A 23,164-nucleotide genomic window follows, 5' to 3' on the forward strand; every position below is an offset into this window, starting at 1 on the left:
GATAGTTAAAGAACAAAAACAAAAGTATTGATAACTTCTGGTTGGAATTGCTTGTATTGAGACTATTTCACAGTCATGAGTCATATGTCAGTATCCACTGAAGCTCAATAATAGACAACTAATTATTTCTTAAAGGGTGTATATTTTTCACCTAGCTACTGCTAGAGATTATGGATTCAAAGGTCCAACAGATGCCTCTTATCTGTGGCAGTGTTTTTCTTCCTAAAGTTCCAACTGGCAAAGAGAGACATTGTTGAGATCTGTAACTCGAAAAGCAAAATGGATCAGAGAAGCCTAGGGGAAGGGTTGCCTCAGTATGAGGGCTTCCAGGTCATTCTTCTGGTTGTCGATCCATTAAAAGTAAATGACCTTTCTTATAATCCCAGTGATAGGGGGCATTGAGCATGCAAGTAAGTGAATAGTTCCATCAATTATCAGGTATCCTTTATAATTGTTGTAGCATAGAGGGCCAAAGCCAGTTTCCTCTAATGGGATGAGACACCATATCTCTTGTACATAATGCCCAGGAATTTCATTTGGGTACTAGGTTCTTGAACTTTGTAATAATGGCCCATCAAGTTACCACCTGTGCATCAGCAAGGTGTCTAGCCCTTGGTTTTGGTTAGTTCCTTGTCTGGAACCAATATAATGATATTATCAATAACATAGAAAGCTATTCCTCCCTCTGGTAGTAGGATATTTTCCAGGTTATGATCTATGCATTGGTGACAGATCAAAAATTTAGATAGATTTGTAGAAGGATATGAGTGATGAGTTATACCCATTCTACACAAGAATGAACTGATACTAATAATTCCCAGCCAGAGGGATACTGAAAAGGGTTGCAATATCAATTGTTGCATAACAAGTTCCCACACTGTGGACAATAGTTTCTACATCAGTCAGTGTCAGATACTGCTAGTACCAAGGGCTGTCCTTTGTATTGAATGACCAAAATCAATTGAGTATGAACTCAAGGCCAGATGCACAAGCCAATTTATTTATTGAATGGGGACATAGTTTCCAGGAGATTTTGCTGTCTTAAGATCAGCAAAGAGGGAAATTATTTATCTTATTTCCCAGGAAGATTTTTGGGAGACAAAGGTGCTAGGTGCTGGCAATTAGGTAGGTTAACTGTTTTCTTATGCTCCCCTAAAATGGCTCTGACTGCAACAATTTCCATCAGGGCTTGGAAGAATGTGAGTGCAGTTTCTTATAGACAATATATCTCTAACACATATCTCTAATACATTTATTTTCTGGGGCCATAACAATGGAATTTTTTGTTGACCCAAGAGGACCCATCCATAGTCTGTTCTGGATAATAGTTCCATTGGTGTTGGCCTCAGACCCCAAACCAGACAGCATTATTTGTGTTCCTGTCATCCTGTCATCCTGATGTCAAGAGTTGTGATTACAGCCACTTATGTACCACTATTCAAAAGACATTAAAAAATGCACTTGTCCACCATTTCCCAGTTAACTTCTTCCTTAGCAGAGGTCCTCATGTGTCCACTGGGTATATTGGGATGTGGCCTATCCCCTTGTATTTTTCATTTTTGAAAAGCAAAAGTTCAGAGTAAAAATTGGCTGGGCTTTCTGACTCCTGTCAAGATTCACTGGGAGGACATTTGGGCTCTTTACATAATTTGGCTATTGTTGATAATGCTGCTATATACACTGAAGTGTATGTATCCCTTCAAATCAGTATTTTTTATTTCTTTGGGTAAATACCTAGTAGTAGTTAGTTCTATTTTTAACTTTTTGGGGAACCTCCATACTGTTTTTCAGAGTGGCTACACCAGTTTGCATTCCCACTAGCAGTGTAAGAGAGTTCCTTTTTATCTGCATACTTACCAACATCTTTGTCTCCTGTGTTTTTTTTTTTTATTTTTTATTTTTTAATATATGAAATTTACTGTCAAATTGGTTTCCATACAACACCCAGTGCTCATCCCAAAAGGTGCCCTCCTCAATACCCATCACCCACCCTGCCCTCCCTCCCACCCTGCCCTCCCTCCCACCCCCCATCAACCCTCAATTTGTTCTCAGTTTTTAACAGTCTCTTATGCTTTGGCTCTCTCCCACTCTAACCTCTTTTTTTTTTTTTTTTTTTTTTTCCTTCCCCTCCCCCATGGGTTCCTGTTATGTTTCTCAGGATCCACATAAGAGTGAAACCATATGGTATCTGTCTTTCTCTGTATGGCTTATTTCACTTAGCATCACACTCTCCAGTTCCATCCATGTTGCTACAAAAGGCCATATTTCATTTTTTCCTGTGTTGTTAATTGTAGCCATTCTGATGGGGTGAGGTAATATCTCATTGTAGTTTTGATTTATATTTCCCTGATGATGAATGATGTTGAGAATATTTTCATGTGTTAGCCATCTAGATGTCTATTTTTGGAAAATGTCTATTCATGTTTTCTGGCCATTTTTTAACTGGATTTTCATTTTTGGGTGTTGTCATTTATAATTTATTTATATATTTTGGATACCAACCCTTTATCGGATATGTCACTTTTAAATATCTTCTCTAATTCTGTAGATTTCCTTTTAGCTTTGTTTATTGTTTCCTTCACTGTGCAGAGACGTTTTATTTTGATGTTCATTTTTGCTTTTGTTTCCTTGCCTCAGGAGATGTATCTAGTAGAAAGCTTCTATGACCAATGTCAAAGAGGTTCCTACCTGTGTTCTCCTCTGAGATTTTGATGGTTTCATGTCTCACATTTAGATCTTTAATATATTTTGAATTTTTTTTATGTGTGTTGTAAGAAAATGGTTCAGTTTCATTCTTTTGCATGTTGCTCTCCAGTTTTCCCAATACCATTTGTTGAAGAGACTATTTTTCTGATTGGATATTGTTTCCTGCTTAGTTGAAGATTAATTGACCTTATAGTTGTGGGTTCATTTCTGAGTTTTCTATTCTGTTCCATTGATCTATGTGTTTGTTTTTGCACCAGTGCCTATACTGTCTTGATCACTACAGCTTGACTAGTGAATGAATAAAAATGTAACACACACACACACACTGAAATATTACTCAGCCATAAAAAAGAATGAAATCTTGCTATTTGCAATGTCGTGAATGGAGCTAGAGAGTATTATACTAAGTGAGATAAGTTATTCAGAGAAAGACAAATACCATATGATTTCACTCATATGTGGAATTTAAGAAACAGATAAACATGTAAAAAAAAAAGGAGGAGCAAACAATAAATCAGACTCTTAATTATAGAGAACAAACTTAGGGTTGCTGGAGGGGAGGTGGGCTGGGAGATGGGTTAAATGGGTGATTAAGGGCATTTGTGATGAGCACTTGGTATTGTATGTAAGTAAGTGATAATCACTAAATCCTATACATGAAACTGATATTAACTGTATGTTAACTAACTGGAATTTAAATAAAAATTTGGAAGAGAAAAAAACATTGTAAGGAGTAGAGTGATAACACTTGTTTTTGTCACAGTAACTGTCACCATGTATACCATAGTGGTACAGACCCTTGAGTGCTCCTGAATACTACCTGTCCATGAGTACCTTGGTAAAGAGTCCTTCAGTCTCTTCATTTGAGAACCCACTGATGGGCAACTGAACTTATATATCTCGTCTAGAAAACCTTTGCTTATCTTGTCCAGGTTTAGCTGACCAATTACCATTTGATATCACTTTTTCTGCTGGTCAATAGTTGCTACCTTGACAGAACTATTCCATGCCCACTTCTGTGGGCAACATGGCTGTTGCCCAGTCTCTCCAAGGAGTTTTGTATTTACAAGCCCCACAGATGCTAGTCTCCCTCAATAAGTTTAAAAAGATTATCTCCTGTATTATTGAGGGGAACTACCCAGTCTCTAAGGTCTCTTCAGGTCACTGGATCAAGTGACCCTCAAGACCCTACATTCTTTTTCCCCTTAAGAACATATCTCAATAAATTAATGAGTCGTAGGCTAACTATTACAAGGAGGGGTTCTTAAAATTAACAGCATTGAATGCAACTCAGCATGCTAGATCTCTGATAACTTTAGGTCCTATCACCAGAGGACCAAAGGCAGTAGCCAAGGTATTGCTTCCCTAGCTTAGAGTTCATCTGTTGAATATCTAATTTGACCACTCACTGTGTGTTTTGGCCAGTGAATTGAGAGGTAAATAGAAGGACCATTGTTCATGCTCAGAATTTAATAGTAAAGTATATGTAAATAATACAATAGTACTCTCCTGGAGAGCCCCCGTCAGTGTCCACTAGCACTTCTGGAGATACATTGTCTTGTCTGATGCTGTGCCCTGTAGGACCCTATGACTTTTGTGAATGATCCAGTTGTATCCCTCAAAAGAGTCTTGTAGACTCACTAGCACCTCCCAAAGTTCTCCTTCCAGAATTTTACTTTATTGTTGACTATGCCAATTTGTCAGAGAAAAAGCTGCCAATTTTGACTTCATCAATCTAGATAGCAAACCCAACTGAAAGTAACAGTTAAGCTTTTATTCACTTACTACAATAGTATAAACAAGAGTCTAAATAGGAAAACGTCTTTCATTTACTCCACAGAACCAAACCAGCAAAGGGTCAGATGTATCAGTACAGATGGGAGTGAAGTTTGGGGGAAGATAATCTCATAGCTGAAGAAGCCCCAAACAAAAGGTTCTGGTCTGTTTTTTAATCCAGGAGCCTTGCAAATATTGATGTAGGATGACTAGGAGTACAGAAGTCCTAAATACTGAGTTGAAATCAGAAAGGTATCTTTAAATATCCCTAGTAAAGTGGACTATTGAGAAGTGCCTAAAAAGTACAGTGTATTAGCTGACTCCTCCCTTTTTCACAAGAAGGCCTCTAATGGAGGCACCTGGCATGGAAACAGAATGCATAAGAGCATGTCATGGATGGGTCTTAGTCTTTGACTGCAACTACCTCAAGTGTCTGGCATTCACAGGGTGTGCATTAAACTTGGTGTGGGTGGTAAATTCCACTCCCCTTCCCCTCTGTGAGTACTGCCAGGTAGAAACTTTGTAATTGTCTATGATTGGGCCTAAAATGTCAAATGTAGGATTTTGGCCTGGAGTTGGATTCCTATATATACATATGTATATATACACATACACATATTTCTACACACATACACATATGTGCACATATACATGCATATACACATGCAGAGACATATTTAGATAGCAAGCCAAATTGAAAGTAACAACTAATTTCTAAATTAATTTAGAAATCATGAGTTCTCATGGACATCTTAAATTTCAGTCCATCCCCTTAGTACTTGTTCTTCCCTTCCTTTTTTTCATATGCAGATGTTCTTTCTTTTATAGTGTGAACCTGACTCTGAACAACCATATTAATTTGCTCATCCCTACAACGTTTCTGAAATTATTTCAGAATTGCTTAGTATACGCCACTAGAAAAATAAACCTATTGAAAGATTCTGTTATATGTTTGTAGTCTGCTCCCTACTCTCTTGTTGAAGAATGAGGGTTTATGTTAAATAATATATTGCTGAATTACTTAGATTAGTACTTTTTCTTTCTAAGGTTTCTTTCCATTTTAGTTGTCTTATACTTGACCTTATTTCAATTTTTGGAATATGCATAATGTGATCGTACTTCTAAATTAGAAAATAAGTAAAAAGGTATACTTAGAGATTACCATTCCTTCCTCATTATTCCCCTCACATCTTATAGTTGATCATTTGTATTTTTTCTTACATGTTTTCTGTTTTAAAGGTAAGTATCTATTTTGTTCTCTCTTTTTTTATTTTCCTTCTTTTAAAATCATTATCCCCATTTCTGGTTTCTTTTTTCCACGTAATATTATCTCCAGGAAATTCTTATAAGTCAGCTTATAAAGATCTTTATCACATTACTTATGAGATTTTATACCATGCCATAGTTCATAGAATTATATCTTATTCAGTCATCCATACTTGAACATTTATGTAATTTTGAATATTTTTCAATGAAAAATAATGTAGAGATAATGTACATATATTTTTAATTTTATTTTATTAATATTCATTAACATAAAGTATAAATAACACAAGAAAATTAGAGGCTAATATAAATATTTAATGCAAAATATGTTCTTGAATTAAGGAGATAGCTCCAACAATTACCCATTAAAACCCTTATCACCTTATTCATGTCAGATTTCACATTATAGTGATGTATTTATAATTGTTTATGTGAAAGAAAATGCTGCTATAGACTATTCCTAAGTTTGAAATTTAGGAATTTCACAATAGTTCTGTTTTGTTAAATGGTTATTTAAAAGCCTCTCTTTATGTAGCTCATGACAACATAACAGATGAAAATCCTGTGCTTGAGCCTCAAGAGTCAATGTCAAAAACCCAACTTCAAGTAAACAAACAAAAAATTGCTAAAGAGGAAAGAGTCACTAGTAAGTATAATAATCATACATAAATATTTTAAATTAATCATATCAGAAGATTGTTTTACTTTGGTTCATGAATATGTATATGAGCATATATTTTGTAGAAAATTTATAGTTTGATTTTGAATCTGAATATCCTAATTGGAGAAGAAAGTCAAAGTATTCATAACTTTTGTTGGTTTCTGCTTGTAAGACAATTTCACATCCATAAGTCATGTGCTCAGTATCCACTAAGATCCAAAGACTGACCAGTAGTATCTCAAGGGGTATACATTTTAGGAAGATTTTGGGTTCAGTAACCCACCAGTCACCTCTGACTTGTGGCATTGTCCTTCTGTCATAGAACTCAAATTGGTAGATAAGGTGTTGAGATCTGTAACTCAAAAAGCAAATGTGGATCAAAGGAACAAACTAGAAGGGTTGTCTGAGAGGCCTGTTGGAGGATCCGTAAGGCATCCGTTTGGCTGGGACCCACTCAAAGGTAGAGGCCTTTTTGGTAAAATTATAGATGGGTATCATTGAGATGTCTGCATAGGTAATGTGAAAGTTCCAGAAGCCAAATAATCCCACTAATTACTGGGTCTCCTTTGTATTTTTTGAGTAGAGAGAGAAAAAAAAGCTTTACCCCTTAGAACTTGGAGTGAGACAATGTAATCCTTTCCATTTTGCCCCCATATTTTGCATGAGTATCAGGTTCTTGTGCCTTGTTTATATTAATGGTATAGCTGTGTTGCTGCATGTGGGTTATTACAGTATTCAGTCCTTGTTGGGTAGTACTCTTATCGGGGTCCAGTGGAGAATGTCATAAATATAGTGGAAGGTTAGTACTTGATCGGGGGCAGGGCTTTTTTTCCAGGTTATGGGCTTATGGAAGGACATCAAGGGTATATTATAACCCATTACACATAAGGTAAACTTGTGATCCTAATTACCGGTGTTGAACAGAGATGCTAGAAAGGGCATTTATGATACCAGTTGCTGCATACCTGTTTCACTCACCTTGGCCAGTAAACTTCTATGAAGGTCACAATTCCAAGTGACACTAGCATCCATTTCTGTACTATGGTGTTGAGTGATGTTAATAAATTGAGTCTCTAGCTACCCAAGGCCTTACACACAGACTGAAAGGGTTTATGAATAGAGAAAAAAATGTCATGGACAACTTTGTTTTATTAAGCTCAGCAATGAAGGTAATTTTTTTTGTTTCCCTAGGTAGTGTTCTTGGATGGCAAAGGTGCTAGGCACTGGTAGCTTGGTAGGCTTATAGTTTTCCATATACCAAATTAAAATGGCCCTAAACTACATCAGTTGCCAGTAGGGCTTGGGGAGGAAAGGAGTGAGATGTACATAGAAAATACATCTATACAAATAATGCATTCAGTAATGAAAGCCATAACAGTGGAGATTTTTAGTGGCCTGTAAGGACACACCCATAGTTGAGTTTGGATAAAGGTCCCATTTAGTATGCTCAGCCCCAAAACAATTGGACCTTATCTCTTTTCCCCTCATCCTAGTGTCAGTAATTATAGGGATCACATTCATATATGCACCAGTATCCAAGAGGCCTAGAAATGCAATTCTCACCCATCTTCCCATTGAACCATGACCTTGGCATACACCCTCATCCCCAGATGGAGATATAGGAATCTTGACCTAATTCTCATTGTTGTTTATACTGAAAGCTCAAAGTTTGGGTAAAAGTAGGTCATGGGGGAGGAGAGGTCTCTGGTTATCCCAAGATAAACTAAGAAGTGCAGAAAGAAGAGCACTTGTGTTAGTCTTAGATGTCATCATTTGGCTTCTAGTGGGGCTGTGTGTTGGGTGACCTATGGATCACTATCTGGCCATGAATCCTTGTTGGAAAGTCCATTAATGTCATACCTGAGGCCCCATTGTTGAGTAACCAGACTCAGAACTTTCCTTGGGGAAACACTTAATCAGATTGTTTAGAAGTGGGTTCCTGCTTAACATTTTTATGTTACTCCATTCACTAGTCAAACATCGTTATTTCACATTAGCTGGTTTTTCCTTGCCCTGAAATCTGTCAGTTAAGAAGATTCAGGTTGTCTTGTGAACCAATTGACATCACCTTATAAGGAGGTTTAATTGAGCTAGAAACCAGTAAAGGTGGTACAAATGACCCTGGAAATCTGAGTCTAGTTAACAATCTCCTAATCTGTTTACTGTGCTTGCCCCCCATTGTTCAACAAAAGGACCATCAGAGTGGCTCATTGTGGCTCATTTTTCAGGTGGCTATAAAAGTGATCCAAACAGCCTTTCTGGTCTAAGGACACTCAATATTGGTGGGCCAGACTTGAGAAAGGAGCTGAGGACCAAGTGTGTCTAGGGTTTACATTATTGCCTTCCCCGCTTCCTTTTTTTCCTTGGTCAAGTGGCCACTGTCAGGGCACTCTGAATGAGTGAGTCTGCTGTGATGCATCCCCTCACTAAATTTCATGAGTTACCTTCTTAACGATGGAGGCAAACTACCTCATACTCTATGCTCTCCTCAGCTCACTAGCAAAGCAATGTTGAAGGTTTTGTATACTTGTTCATTAAAAATGAGTCTCAAATATATACTACATCATAGACTGTTCCTCAGTGCGAGGGACAAGCCTAGCTCTATCAAAAGTTATTTAGTAAAATTCAACAAACATCGTCCACAGTGACGTTGGAAAAAACTAAAAAACTACTTTTTTTCCCCCTGATTTATCTTTCATGTTTAATTTTGTGAAGGTAAATATCTATTTTTAAATTTCCTTTCTGTTATTTCCTAAAAGATAATTTACTAGATACCCTTTCTACTAGTTTTTTTATTCCACTTAACATTATATCCTGGACATTCCTCCATCAGTTTGATGGGATCTTTTCTTCATTTCTTTTAGAGTTGCATGTACAGTTGTTTGGATCATACTATGTACCATAATTGATATTACTATAGTTTCTAGTATATACCTTAGTTTATTGAACCAATCTCCTGTGTTTGCATATTTATGTGGTTTTGAATATTTTGCAATTACAAATATGCTGTAATGAATAATCTTGTGCATATATATTTTCATTCCTTCATCAATAATTATGTTTTAATTTAAAGTATTAACAGAAATAAAAACTCAACTGAGACATATTTGAGAAATATGAATGTTAATGGAATAATGAGACAGTTTTAATACATTCATTAAAAACTCTTCCCACCATTTTCATATTGGACCTATAATCATGATAATTTACTTATAACTTTTTAAAAATGAGAGAAAACTTTGCTGTGCATTTGTCAACATTTTGAAAGCCTGGAATCTCACAATATTTTTGTTTTTCCATTTACTGAACTAAATGCCTCTCTTTATGTAGCTCATGATAAAGTACCTGGAAATCATGATCCTAAAGACTCAATGTCAAAAACTCAACTGCAAGTAAAAAAACAAAGAGCTTCCAAAGGGGAAAGATTCTATGGTAAGTATGGTAATTATAGATAGCTTTAAATGAAATTCATTGGAAGATCATTTTTCTTTGGCTTATGAATATTTGTTTCAGTATATTTTTTATAGAAATCAAAGCTTGACTAAAGTTAAGTACCCTAAGATAACTATAGAACAAAGGGAGAAGTATTGATATTCTTTGTTGGTATTTCCTGTCCTATGGTTATTTCTTGGTGAAGGGCAACCACTCAGTGTCTGCAAAGGCCCTGTAACTGGCCAATAATATCTCTTAAAGAATGTGTACCTTTCATCTGTCTCCTGGAGATATGGGTTTGAAAGACCAAAGAGGTACTTCTGACCTATGGCAGTGGCCTCCTGCCTTACCTTCTTTCAGGGAGAAGAGATTTTCCTGAGTTCTGTAAGTCAATGAGCCAATAGAGATTAGAGGGGCCAAATGGAAGGGCAGCCTTGTGACCTGTTGGAGGGACTCTGGGGCATATTCTTGGTCATGGCCCTACTGAAAGGAACTGGCCCTTCTACTTATCCCACAGATAGGCCATCACAGACCCTAAATGGGGAATATGAGAGTGTAAGTAACTGACTTGTCCCATCAATTGCTAGGCTTTCATTTGTTAAAGTAGAGAGGGACAAAGTTGGGCACTCTTCTCTGAAATGAGATGTCATGACCCTTACAGAGCATGTTGAGGAATTCTATTAGGGTACCAGGTAACTGTACCTTGCCTGTAATACTAACCTCACTGAGTTGCCATTTGTGGATCTTCAGGACAATCAGTATTTGTTTAGTTGTGTCCGTGTTGGTGATGTCATCAATAGAGTGGAAGTCTATTGATTTCTCTGAGAGTGGGACTTTTTCATGTCACCATTTGTGTGTTGATGGCAGATATTCAGAGAATTTTGACAGCCTTTTGGAAGTATAGTAGTGGCATATGACAACCCAATCCCCAAAGGCTACTGATTATGATCTTCCACAATAAAGGGATGCTAAAAAGGGCATTCATAATAGCAATTGCTGCATCCCAAGTTCCCTCAAATTTGGACATAGACTGTAGCACTGTCACAATGTAAATACCATAGTTGTAAGGTCTGTACTACAACATTAAGCTGCATAAATCAGTTGAGTCTCTATACACCCAAAGTTGTGAGCACAGATTGACTGAATTATTAGATAGTTAAATAGTCTTATGGAGAATTTTCATTTCATTCAGCTCAGCAATTAGGGCAGCTATATTTTTTTTTTCATCCTCAGGCAGGTGTTTTGGGAGACAAAGGCACTAGAAACTGGTAATTGGATAGGTTCAGTCTTCCACATGCCAACTAAAATGGACTTAACTGCAACAATTTCCATCAGGGCTGAGGAATTGGTACAAAGCGGGACTTCACATTGACAATTCATCTATAAATAATATGTATACTAATTGGGCCATTACAATGGAAGTTTGCAGTGATCTAAATGGAAATATCCATAGTTGGATCTGGGTAAGGGTCCCATTGACAATGACCTCAAACCCAATGGTATTGTTACCCAGATCCCTTACCCTTACCAGTGAACATTGTGTGTTTTCCCTACATCTTGGTATCAGGAGTTGTGAAGATCATAGTCAAAAACATCAGAATCCAAAGGCCCAAGAAACACCATTCTTTCCTACCTCCCCATTAAATTCTGACCATAGCATAGGTCTTCCACTGATGGTGAAGGGACCTGGTCTAATGCATAGTCTTGTTCATTTCTGAAAACAAAGGGTTCTTGATAAAGGTTGATAGGCTCTCAGATTCATATCAAGATTCAGTGGAAAGAGCTGAGCAGTAGAACTTGTATTAGTCATAAGGGCCATCAGCATATGGACCCTAATTCACCTGCCTTTTGGGTACCCCATTGCCTAGTATCGGGCCATTAGTGCCTTGGTACAGAGTCCATCAACTTACTTTCCTGACATTCCCATTATTGGATATCCACTCATAGATCTCTTTGAGAAGGTCTTGACCTGGATTGTCCAGAAGTGGGTGACTGATTACCATTTTTATATTGTTTTCACTATTGGTCAATCATTGCTACCTTAGCAGTAGCTGCTATTTTTATGTAATGATTTGTCACTTAATATTCAGATTATATGGTACCCAATGACCTGATCTTATGAAGAAATTTAATAGAGCTTGCTATTTTGTGAGGGTGGCATGAATTAATTAAGAAATCTGGGTCTATTTAAAAATCTTACTATGTTATTATACATGGAAAACCCGGTAGACTCCACCAAAAGTCTGCTAGAACTGATACATGAATTCAGCAAAGTCACAGGATACAAAATTAATGTACAGAAATAAGTTGCATTCTTATACACTAATAATGTAGCAACAGAAAGACAATGAAACTGATCCCATTCACAATTACATCAAGAATTATAAAATACCTAGGTATAAACCCAACCAAAGATGTAAAAGATCTGTATGCTGAAAACTGTAGAAAGCTTATGAAGGAAATTGAAGAAGATACAAAGAAATGGAAAAACATTTCATGCTCATGGATTGGAAGAATAAATATTGTTAAAATGTCAATACTACCTAAAGCAATCTACATGTTCAATGCAATCCCAATCGAAATTGTGCCAACATTCTTCTCGAAGCTAGAGCCAGCAATCCTAAAATTTGTATGGAACCACAAAAGACCCCAAATAGCAGGGACCAAAGCGGGACACAACACAATCGCAGACTTTAGCCTGTACTACAAGGCTTCTACTACATGGTATTGGCACAAAAACAGACACATGGACCAATGGAATAATAGAGGCTACAGAATTGGACCCACAAAAGTATGGCCAACTAATCTTTGACAAAGCAGGAAAGAATATCCAATGGAAAAAAGACAGTCTTTAACAAATGTTGCTGGGAGAACTGGATAGCAACATGCAGAAGAGTGAACCTAGAATGACCACTTTCTTACACCATTCACAAAAATAAACTCAAAATGGATAAAGGACCTGAATGTGAAACAGAAAACCATCAAATCCCTAAAGAAAAAAGGGGAAAAAAAATCTCTCTGACCTCAGCTGCAGCAATTCCTTACTTGACACATCCCCAAAGGCAAGGGAATAAAAGCAAAAATGAACTATTGGTACCTCATGAAGGTAAAAAGATTCTGCACTGCAAAGGAAACGATCAACAAAACTAAAAGGCAACCAACGGAATGGGAAAAGATATTTGCAAATGACATATCAGACAAAAGATCAGATTTTTATAGATCCAAAATCTATAAAGAACTCACCAAACTCCACACCTGAAAAACAAATAATGCAGTGAAGAAATGGGCAGAAAACATGAATAGACACTTCTCTAAAGAAGACATCCAGATGGCCAACAGGCAAATGAAAAGATGCTCAACGTTACTCCTCATCAGGGAAATACAAATCAAAACCACACTGAGATATCACCTCACGCCAGTCAGAGCGGCTAAAATGAACAAATCAGGAAACTATAGATGCTGGAGAGGATGTGGAGAGACGGGAACCCTCTTGCACTGTTGGTGGGAATGCAAACTGGTACGGCCACTCTGGAAAACAATGTGGAGGTTCCCCCCCAAATTAAAAATAGACCTACCCTATGACCCAGCAACAGCACTGCTAGGAATTTACCCAAGGGATACAGGAGTGCTGATGCATAGGGGCACTTGTACCCCAATGTTTATAGCAGCACTTTCAACAATGGCCAAATTATGGAAAGAGCCTAAATGTCCATCAACTTATGAATGGATAAAGAAATTGTGGTTTATATATACAATGGAATACTACGTGGCAATGAGAAAGAATGAAATATGGCCCTTTGTAGCCACGTGGATGGAACTGGAGAGTGTGATGCTAAGTGAAATAAGCCATACAGAGAAACACAGATACCATATGTTTTCACTCTTATGTGGATCCTGAGAAACTTAACAGAAGACCATGGGGGAGGGGAAGGAAAAAAAAGAGAGAGAGAGGGAGCCAAACCACAAGAGACTCTTAAAAACTGAGAATAAACTGAGGGTTGATGGGGGGGTGGGAGGGAGGGGAAAGTGGGTGATGGTCATTGAGGAGGGCACCTTTTGGGATGAGCACTGGGTGTTGTATGGAAACCAATTTAACAATAAATTTCATAATAAAAAATATATATATATATAAACAGTATACCTTAAAAAATAAAAATTAAAAAAATTAAAAAAGTAAAAATATTATCATGTACCGTCTTCACTTCATCAGGACCACTAGTGTGGCTTAAAGGGACACTGTCACTTCTGTAATGGTGATCCAAACATTGTTTTGGTGGCAGGGAGCTCATCACAGGTGGGCCATCCTTTCAGAACCAAAACAGTAAGTAGTCTCAGATGTTTTCTCTTTTCATCCTCCATTTAGTGTCACCTCTTCAGTCAATACGGCTACTGTCAAGGCTTTCTGAAGATGGTATTCTGTAGTGAGATGCCCAAAAATGTGCCCTTTTCCTTCACTCAGTTTAACAAGATTATTTCCTTTACTATGGAGGCAAAGAAAGCAGGTCTCTAAGATCTTTTTTGTTACTGGAGAAAGTGATACCATGGCGCTTATTCTTTTTCATTAAAGTACAAGTCTTAATTATTCACTATGTGGTATGCTGTTCCAGGAGCATGCTTAGAGCTAACAATAGTTATTGGGTGCAACTTAGAATGCAGGGTCTCCAGTGACTTTAGTTCCCATCATTGGTGAACCATAAGCGGTAGCCACAAATTGCTTCCATAGTTCTCTAAAAGGTTTCCTGGTGAATCTCTAATTTGATCCAGAAGGTGTCTTGGCCAATGAATCAAGGTCTAAAAATAAAGAACTCTGTTCCCCCTCAGAACTGTAAAGCTTATGTGAAAACCAAAATCACATTCTCCTAGAGCACCCCACATGGTTTGCTAGGACTGTCCAAAACATACTGACCTGATTGCTAAAATGCCCCAGGCAGCTCTCAGACTCTTCTAATGACCTCATAGAACCCCACTACCCCACCCCAGAACGTCCCACAGATTCACTAGCATCTTCCAAAGTGTGCCTTCTGTAAAGGCATTGGACTTCATTGAGCTTGCCTGCACTACAGTTTGAGAGATATGCCAGTTTTTCAGTTGGCCCATTAAAATAAAAAGCAAAATGAAAGTAACAATTAGAAGTAACAAATAAAAAGGCTTTATTCACTTAATGCAATAGTATCAAGAAGAGTCTAAACAAGAAAGGGCCCCAGCTACACCAGTGTTCCGTTTCCTCTCTTGGAGCAGCAGTGGATGAATATTAGATGCATCAGTCCAAACTGGTATGAGATATAGGGGAGGATCATTGCACAGCTGAAGGATCCCCAAACAAAAGTCTCTTGCTATTTTATGGATCCTGTGTTCTTGGGAGGTAGTGGTAGCAGGGGTAGGAGTAGAAAAGTCCTGACTAAAGTGGAACTTAGAAAAATTTCTTCAAATGCCCCTCAGTGAGGTGGTGTACTCAGAGGGAGTGCGTAAACAATACTTAAGTCAAGCCCCTCTTCCCCAGAACCATAAGGAAGCCTCCAATTAGAAGCCACTAGAGTAAGAATGCACTATGTATTGACAAGAGCATGGGAGAAGAAGGGGTTGAGACCATGACTAGTTGTGTATCAAGTCTTTTGTGGATTGAGAAACTTCTCTTTCCCATGCCTTTATAACTATCTATGTTTGTGTCTGAAACATCACACATAAGATCTGGCCTAGAGTTAGATTCCTTGGGTGTATTCACATAGACTTATATGTACATGTATATATTCATATGCCTATATACATATACATGTGCAGGTAAACCTGCATAAACATATTTAGAATTCATGATGAATCTTGGAAACCTTCAATTCTAATCTACTATCCCCTCAGGGCTTTGTCTTGCCTTCCTCCATTTCATGTGTGTGTCCTTTCTTCTGCTGTGTAAATCTTGACTCTGAATAACATAACACATTTACTCATTTGCTTCTTATTATGCTCATAGATTTTTTTTGGAATTGCTTAGCACATAAATCTAGAAAATCAAGCCTACTGAAAATATTTTATCATGTGTTTACAGTCTCTCTTCCATGCTCTTGTTTATGAGCGAGGGTCCGTGTCAAATACTATATTGATGAGTTATTTACATTAATGCTTTTAAATTATCAATGTTCATTTCTTTAAGTTTGCTTTCAGTTGTAGTTCCTATTTTGTGATTTAATTTTATTTTTGAAGTAAATGGAACCCAAACCTGCTTCCAAAAGTAAAAAAATATATATACTCTGGTTTCTCTTCAGATCGTATAAATCTTTTCACCTTTTACAAAAGTAAAAAAAAAAAATATGTCAAGAGATTACTTACAGAACAACCATTTCATCCCTAGTTTTCTCCCTCTATTTTTTTCAAATTTATTTATTTAAATACAAGTTATTTAACAAACAGTGTAGTATTGGTTTCAGGAGTAGAACCCAGTGATTCCTCACTTCCATATAATACCCAGTACTCATTCCAACAAGTACCCTCCTTAATGCCCATCACCCATTTAGCCCATCATCCCACCCACCTCCCCTCTAGCAACCCTCAATTTGTTCTCTGTATTTAAGAGTCTTTTATTTTTTCTTCCCTTCCTCTATGTTCATCTGTTGTGTTTCTAAAATTCCACATGAGTGTTAACATTTGATATTTGTCCTTCTCTGACTAATTTTGCTTAGTGTAATACACTGTAGTTCCATCCACGTTTTTGCAAATGGAAAAATTTCATTCTTTTTGATTACCAGGTAACATTCCATTATACACACACCCCCCCACACACACAAATTGATGGGCATTTAGGTTCTTTCCATAATTTGGCTATTGTTGATAGCATTACTGTAAACACTGGGGTGCATCTGTCCCTTCGAATTAGCATTTTGTATCCTTTGAATAAATTCCTAGTAGTGCAATTACTGGGTCATAGGATAGTTCTCTTTTTAATTTTTTGAGGAAACTTTATACTGTTTTCTGGAATGGCTGCACCAGTTTTCATTCCCACCAACAGTGCAAGAGGGTTCCCCTTTCTCCGTATCCTCACCAACATCTGTTGTTTCCTGAGTTGTTAATTTTAGCCATTCTGACAGGTGTGAGGTGATATCTCAGTGTGGTTTTGATTTGTATTTCCCTGATGTTGAGGGATGCTGAATATCTTTTCATGTGTCCATTAGCTATCTGGATGTCTTTTTTGGAAAATTGTCTATTCATATCTTTTGCACATTTCTTAACTGGGTTATTTGCTTTTTGTGTGTTCAATTTGATAAGTTCTTTACAGACTAGACTTTGGATACTAAATCTTTATCCAATATGTCATTTTCAATATCTTGTCACATTCTGTTGGTTGCCTTTTAGTTTTGTTGGTTGTTTCCTTTACTGTGCACAAGATTTTTATCTTGATGAGGTCCCAATAGTTCATTTTTGCTTTTGTTTTCCTTGCCTCCAGAGACATATCTGGTAAGAAGTCGCTGTGGCCGAGGTCAAAGAGGTTACTACCTGTTTTCTCCTGTAAGATTTTGATGGTTTCCTATATCACATTTAGGTCTTTCATCCATTTTGAATCCATTTTGAATTATTTTTGTTATGGTGTAAGAAATTGTTCCAGTTTCATTCTTTTTGCATGTCGCTGTCCAGTTTTCCCAGTAACATTTGCTGAAGAGACTTTCTTTTTTCCATTGGATAGTTTTCCTGCTTTGGAAAGATTAGTTGGCCATACATCTGTGGGTCCAGTTGTGGGCTTTATATCCTGTTCCACTGATCTATGTGTCTGTTTTTGTGTCAGTGCCATACTGTATTGATGATACAGCTTTGTGATACAACTTGAAGTCAGGAATTGTGATGCATCCAGCTTTAGTTTTCTTTTTCGACATTACTTTGGCTATTCAGGGTCTTTTATAGTTTCATATAAATTTTAGAATTGTTTATTCTAGCTCTGTGAAGAATGCTGTCATTACTTTGATAGGAATTACATTGAATGTGTATGTTGATTTGCATAGAATAAAAATTTTAACAATGTTTGTTTTTCCAATCCATAAGCATGGAATGTTTTTCCATTTTTTTGTGTGTGTCTTCTTCAATTTCTTTCATAAGTTTTTATAGTTTTCAGCATACATATCTTTTACATCTTGGTTAGGTTTATTCCTAGGTATCTTACAGTTTTTGGTGCAATTGTAAATGGGATTGATTCCTTGATTTCTCTTTCTGCTGCTTCATTATCAGTATATAGAAATGTAACCAATTTCTGTACATTGATTTTATATCCTTTGACTTTGCTGAATTCATGTATCAGTTCTAGCAGTTTCTTGGTGGAGTCTTTGTGGTTTTCCATGTAGAGTATCATGGCATCTGACAGGAATGAAAGTCTGACTTCTTGTTTGCCAATGTATGCCTTTCATTTCTTTTTGTTGTCTGATTGCTGAGTCTAGGACTTCAAACAGTATGTTGAACAACAGTGGTGAGAGTGGACATCCCTCTCATGTTCCTGACCTCAGGGGGAAAGCTCTCAGTTTTTCCCCATTGAGGATGATATTTGCTGTGGGTCTTTGGAATACAGCTTTATGATGTTGAGGTATGTTCCCTCTATCCCTACTTTCTTGAGGGTTTTTATCCAGAAAGGATGCTGTATTTTGTCAAATGCTTTTTCTGCATCTATTGAGTGGCTCATATATTTCTTATCCTTTCTTAAAAAATTTTTTTTTAATGTTTACTTATTTTTGAGAGAGACAGAGACAGAACGTGGGTGAGTTAGGGACAGAGAGAGAGGGAGACACAGAAACTGAAGCAGGCTCCAGGCTCTGAGCTGTCAACGCAGCCTGACGCAGGGCTCAAACTCACAAGCTGTGAGATCATGACCTGAGCTGAAGTTGGATGCTCAACCGACTGAGCCACCCAGGCGCTCCTATCCTTTCTTTTATTAATGTGGTTTATCATGTTGATTGATTTGTGAATATTGAACTAGTTCAACAGCACAGTTTTCATATAAAATCTAGCATTATGGCAATTTAATTATAACTTTCTAAAAATGAGAAATAATGCTGATGCACACTTGTTATAAATTTAAAACCTAGGGATTTCACATTGTATCTTTTTTTTCATTTAGTTGACAAAATGATTCTTTATGTAGTTCAGGATGAAGTACCAGATGAAAATAATTTACCTGAGCATCAAGACTCAATGTCAGAATCAGAAATTGAAGTGCAGAAACAAAGAAGCCACAAAGGAGAAAGACCTAGTACTAAGTATAATATTACAAATAATTTTATTTTAAATTAAACTCATTAGATGGGGCACCAGGATGGCTCAGTGATTAAGCAGCTGATTCTTGATTTTCAGCTTGGGTCATGATCCCAGGGTCATGGAATCAAGCCCTGCACTGGGCTCTGTACTGACCATGGAGCCTCCTTGAAATTTTTCTCTCAGTCTCCCTCTGACCCTCTCCTGTTTGTGCATTTGCGCTTGCTCTCTCTCTCTCTCTCTCTCTCTCTCTCCCTCCCTCTCCCTCTTCCTCTCTCTCAATAAAAATAAATAACCTCATTATAACATCTTTTTATTTTGGCTCATGAATTTATACTTGAACATATATTTTATAGAAATGTTACACTTTGACTAAAATATGAATACCCTAAGATAACTAGAGAAAAAAAGTGAAAATATTGATACCCTTTGGTTGGAATTTATGGTCTTATGATCATTATATAGCCACAAGACTAGCACTCATAATTTACCAAGGCCCCAAAACAGGTGAATAATTATTTCTTCAAAGTAATGTGCCTTTCAGCCAACTCCAGGTAATTATGGATACAAAAGCCCAATGGATGCCTCTGACCTGTAGCAGTGGCCTTCTGCCATAGGGTCCAATTGGCATACAGATATTTCTGAGATCTATAATTCAAATACGAAATAGAGATCAAAAGAGCATTGGGGGTGGGGAGCCAGGAGGTCTGTTGGAGGGCCTTTAGGGCATCCTATGGTTGTATTCTCACTAAAAATAAGTAACATTTCTGGTAATCTCAGATGGTATCATCAAGGATTTCACACAGGGAAAATGAGAATGTAATAGTCAAGAGTCCCACTAGTTGCTGGGCCTCTTTTTATTTATTGGAGTTGAGTGAGCCAAAACTTAATCTTTTCTTCAGGAATGAGAGATCATGTCCTTTAGAAATCATGTCTGGGATTTTACTAGGGTGCCAGGTAAATGTACCTTTTCTGTGCTAATAGTCTAGCCAAGAGCTACGAGTGGGTCAAGCGGGCATCTAGTACTTCTTGGGTGGCATCCTTATCTGGGGCCATTCAACTAAAAACTAGTCCTCCCTCTTAGCGCACCTGGGTGGCTCAGTCGGTTCAGCTTCCGATTTTGGCTCAGGTCATGATCTCACGGTTTGTGAGTTTGAGCCCCGCGGCAGGGTCTGTGCTTGGAGCCTGGAGCCTGCTTTGGATTTCGTGTCTTCTTCTCTCTCTTGCGCTTGTGCTCTATTTCTCACAAATAAATAAATATATTTTAAAAAAACACTAGTCCTCCCTCTGGAGCAGGACATTTAGAAGTCATGACCTATTCATTGGTTACAGAAATTGGAGCAATTTGGTAGTCATGTGAAGGACATTAATGGTATATTGCAACTCATTCCACATAAGTTGCATGAAGCAGGATACAGCAGAGGCCATTGGATATGTCATTAGTTGCATATCAAGTTCCTTCAGTTTGGAAAAGACTGTATGACAGTTACAATTTCAGGTACCCCCAGTACCCAGGGCTGTACTATAGTACTTACCTGCAAAAATTAATCAAGTCACTATGCACCCAAAGCCATGTGAAAGGGCAACTTAGTTATTAAAATTGGAAATAGTCTTATGGGGGAAATTTTGCTTCATTAGGCTCAGGAATGAGAGTATTTCTTTTTCTTCCCAGGAGTTTATTTTTGGAGACACAGGTACTAGGTGATATTTAGTTTGGAGGTTTGCAGTCTTCTACATTCCCCACTCAAATGGCCCTAAATATAGCAGTTCCTATCAGGGCTTGGGGATGAATGTGAATGGGGTTGCACATAGAAAATACTTTTGTTGTATTATAAATTTAGTAGTGGGGGCTATAAAAATGCAGTTTTATGGTAAACTGAAGGGATACATTCATAGTAGTGTTTGACCAAGTGTCACCTTGGTGATAGCCTCAGATGAGAAATCAGAGAATATTATCTGTTTCCCCTAGTTTCTGGTTTCAGAGGTTATGGAGATCATGGTCATCTACATACCAGTATCCTAATGGCCCTAGACATGAATTTTCTCCCCAACCCCCCTTTTGAATTCTGACCTTGGCATACATCCTCAGATCACCACTGGTGACATAAGAATATTCACCCAACACTTCCCTAATTTTTGTTTTTTTGAAAGCTAAGAGGTCTGAGTAAAAGTGGCACATAGTTCTTTGATTCTTCTCAATATCACTTGGAGAAGCAAAGGGAAGAACACTTGTATTAGTCAAGGGTCATCATAATTTGGACTTTAGTGGTGGGGTGCATTGGGACCCATGGCCTACTACCTGGTTTAGAAATCTTTGGTGGAGAGTCCATCAGTGTTTTCCTTGAGACCCCACTATTGAGTAACTAGACCTAGGGATTTCTTTAGAAAAACCCCTTACCAGATGGTTCAGGAGTGGGTACCCAATTTCCATTTTTAGGTCTCTCTGTTCACTGGCTCAACAGTAAAATCTTGTTTGTAGCTACTTTTTCCATTTTTGAAAACTTGTCAGTTGAGATCTGGATTGTGCCATGAACCAAATGACATAGCCTTCTAAGGAAGCTTAATTGAAATAGGTAACTAGTGAAGATGGCCTGGAACAAACTAGAAATTGCAGTCTAGTTGAAAATCATATCATTACTGTCCTCACTCCATCTGCTACCCTAGATACCACTAGGGGGCCTCACAAAGCCATTTGAGCCTCTGTAAGAAATGATCCAAATATGTTTTTCAGTGGCAGGGAACTCATAATGGTATGTCAGAATAGTACCCAGCAAAGGAAAGAGAATGGTGTCGGATGTTCATGTCTTTAATCCCCTTTTCCTCTGTCTCTTTGGGCAATATGGGCACTATTGTTAAGGCTCTCTGAAGAAGGGGTTCTACAATATCAAGCCCTACAGTGTGCCCCTCTCCCTCATGAAGTTTAACAAGATTTACCTTCTTCTTCATGAATGCAAACCACCCAAATCTCCAGATCTCTTTAAGTTGCTGGGCAAATCAATCCTTGTTCTCTACATTCTTTTTCATGAATATATGAGTCTCTGTAACTCACTGCATCTTAGGTTGTCCATTATATATATCTAGGGGTATTCTAGAGCTAACAGTAATCCCTGAATGTAACTCAGTATGCAGTGTCTCCAATATTTTTTTACCCATGTGTAGCCACAAAACTGCTTCTTTAGTTTTCTTAGAGACTATCTGCTGTGTCTCTCATTTGAATCATTGGGCATCTTGGTAGCTGAATCAGAGGCTAAAGAAAAAAACAGTTGTTCTCCTATAGAACTGAAAAGCTTATGTGAACAATACAGTAGCACTCTAGAGAGCCCCATGGTATCTTCTCATACTTTCTGAGACACTGGCATAGTGTCTTATGGCTCTCTTGCAAATAATCCAGTAGTACACTTCCCCTTATCATATCCTTCAGACTCATAGCACCTCCTAAAGTGTTCCTTCCAGGAAGGTATTTTGCTTCACTGACCACACATTCATTGTGGCAATTTGCTACACAGAGATGCAGTTTTTGAATTGACCTATTAAGATAACAAGATTACAGTAACAATTAACCTTTATTCACTTACTACCATATGCCATGGCTATAGTCTAGACAAGGGAGAGCACCGACTCCACTAACGTTCTGTTTTACCCCATGGAAGAGCACCAGAGAAGGGTCAAATACATTAGTGTATACTGAGGTGGGGAATGGTGTCACAGCTGAAGAAACCCCAACCTAATTTCTCCTACCATTTTATGGGTTCCTGGGCTGGGGTAGCTGATATCTGAACAATATCAACACATTTACTCATTTGTTCAATCTTGCAATGCTTTTCAAATGGTCTCAGAATAGCTTAGCATATACCAATGGAAAAATAAACCAGCCAAAAATATTTCATGATTTGTTTGTGGTCGACTTTCCCCTCCCTATCCCAAATCTCATGTACAAGAGTAAGTGTTTATGTTAAATATTGTATTGATGAATTGGTGCTTTTATTTTTCCTTCAGCAGTTTAATCTGACTTAATTTGCTTTCAGTTTCCATTTCACCTTCTTACCCTTATTGATTTAATTTCATTTTGAAATATGTAGAACATTAAACCTACTTCAGAAGTTA

General features: G+C 37.6%; 1 protein-coding gene across 3 annotated transcripts in view; it reads left to right on the forward strand.

The window, feature by feature from the left end:
* The window catches only part of LOC125918685 (coiled-coil domain-containing protein 7-like), a 228,222-nt gene that overhangs the window by 73,746 nt on the left and 131,312 nt on the right, over positions 1–23,164 (forward strand). The window contains exons 5-6 of one of the 3 annotated variants that reach the window (XM_049624804.1): positions 6,284–6,394; positions 9,740–9,841. In XM_049624804.1, coding sequence (XP_049480761.1) covers positions 6,284–6,394; positions 9,740–9,841 — 213 coding nt within the window. Of the gene's footprint in view, positions 1–6,283; positions 6,395–9,739; positions 9,842–18,954; positions 19,066–23,164 lie in introns of those variants that run through there. The other 2 variants (XM_049624805.1, XM_049624806.1) reach the window with 2 other exon arrangements.

The sequence above is a fragment of the Panthera uncia genome, chromosome B4 (genome assembly GCF_023721935.1).
Source record: "Panthera uncia isolate 11264 chromosome B4, Puncia_PCG_1.0, whole genome shotgun sequence".
NCBI lineage: Eukaryota > Metazoa > Chordata > Mammalia > Carnivora > Felidae > Panthera > Panthera uncia.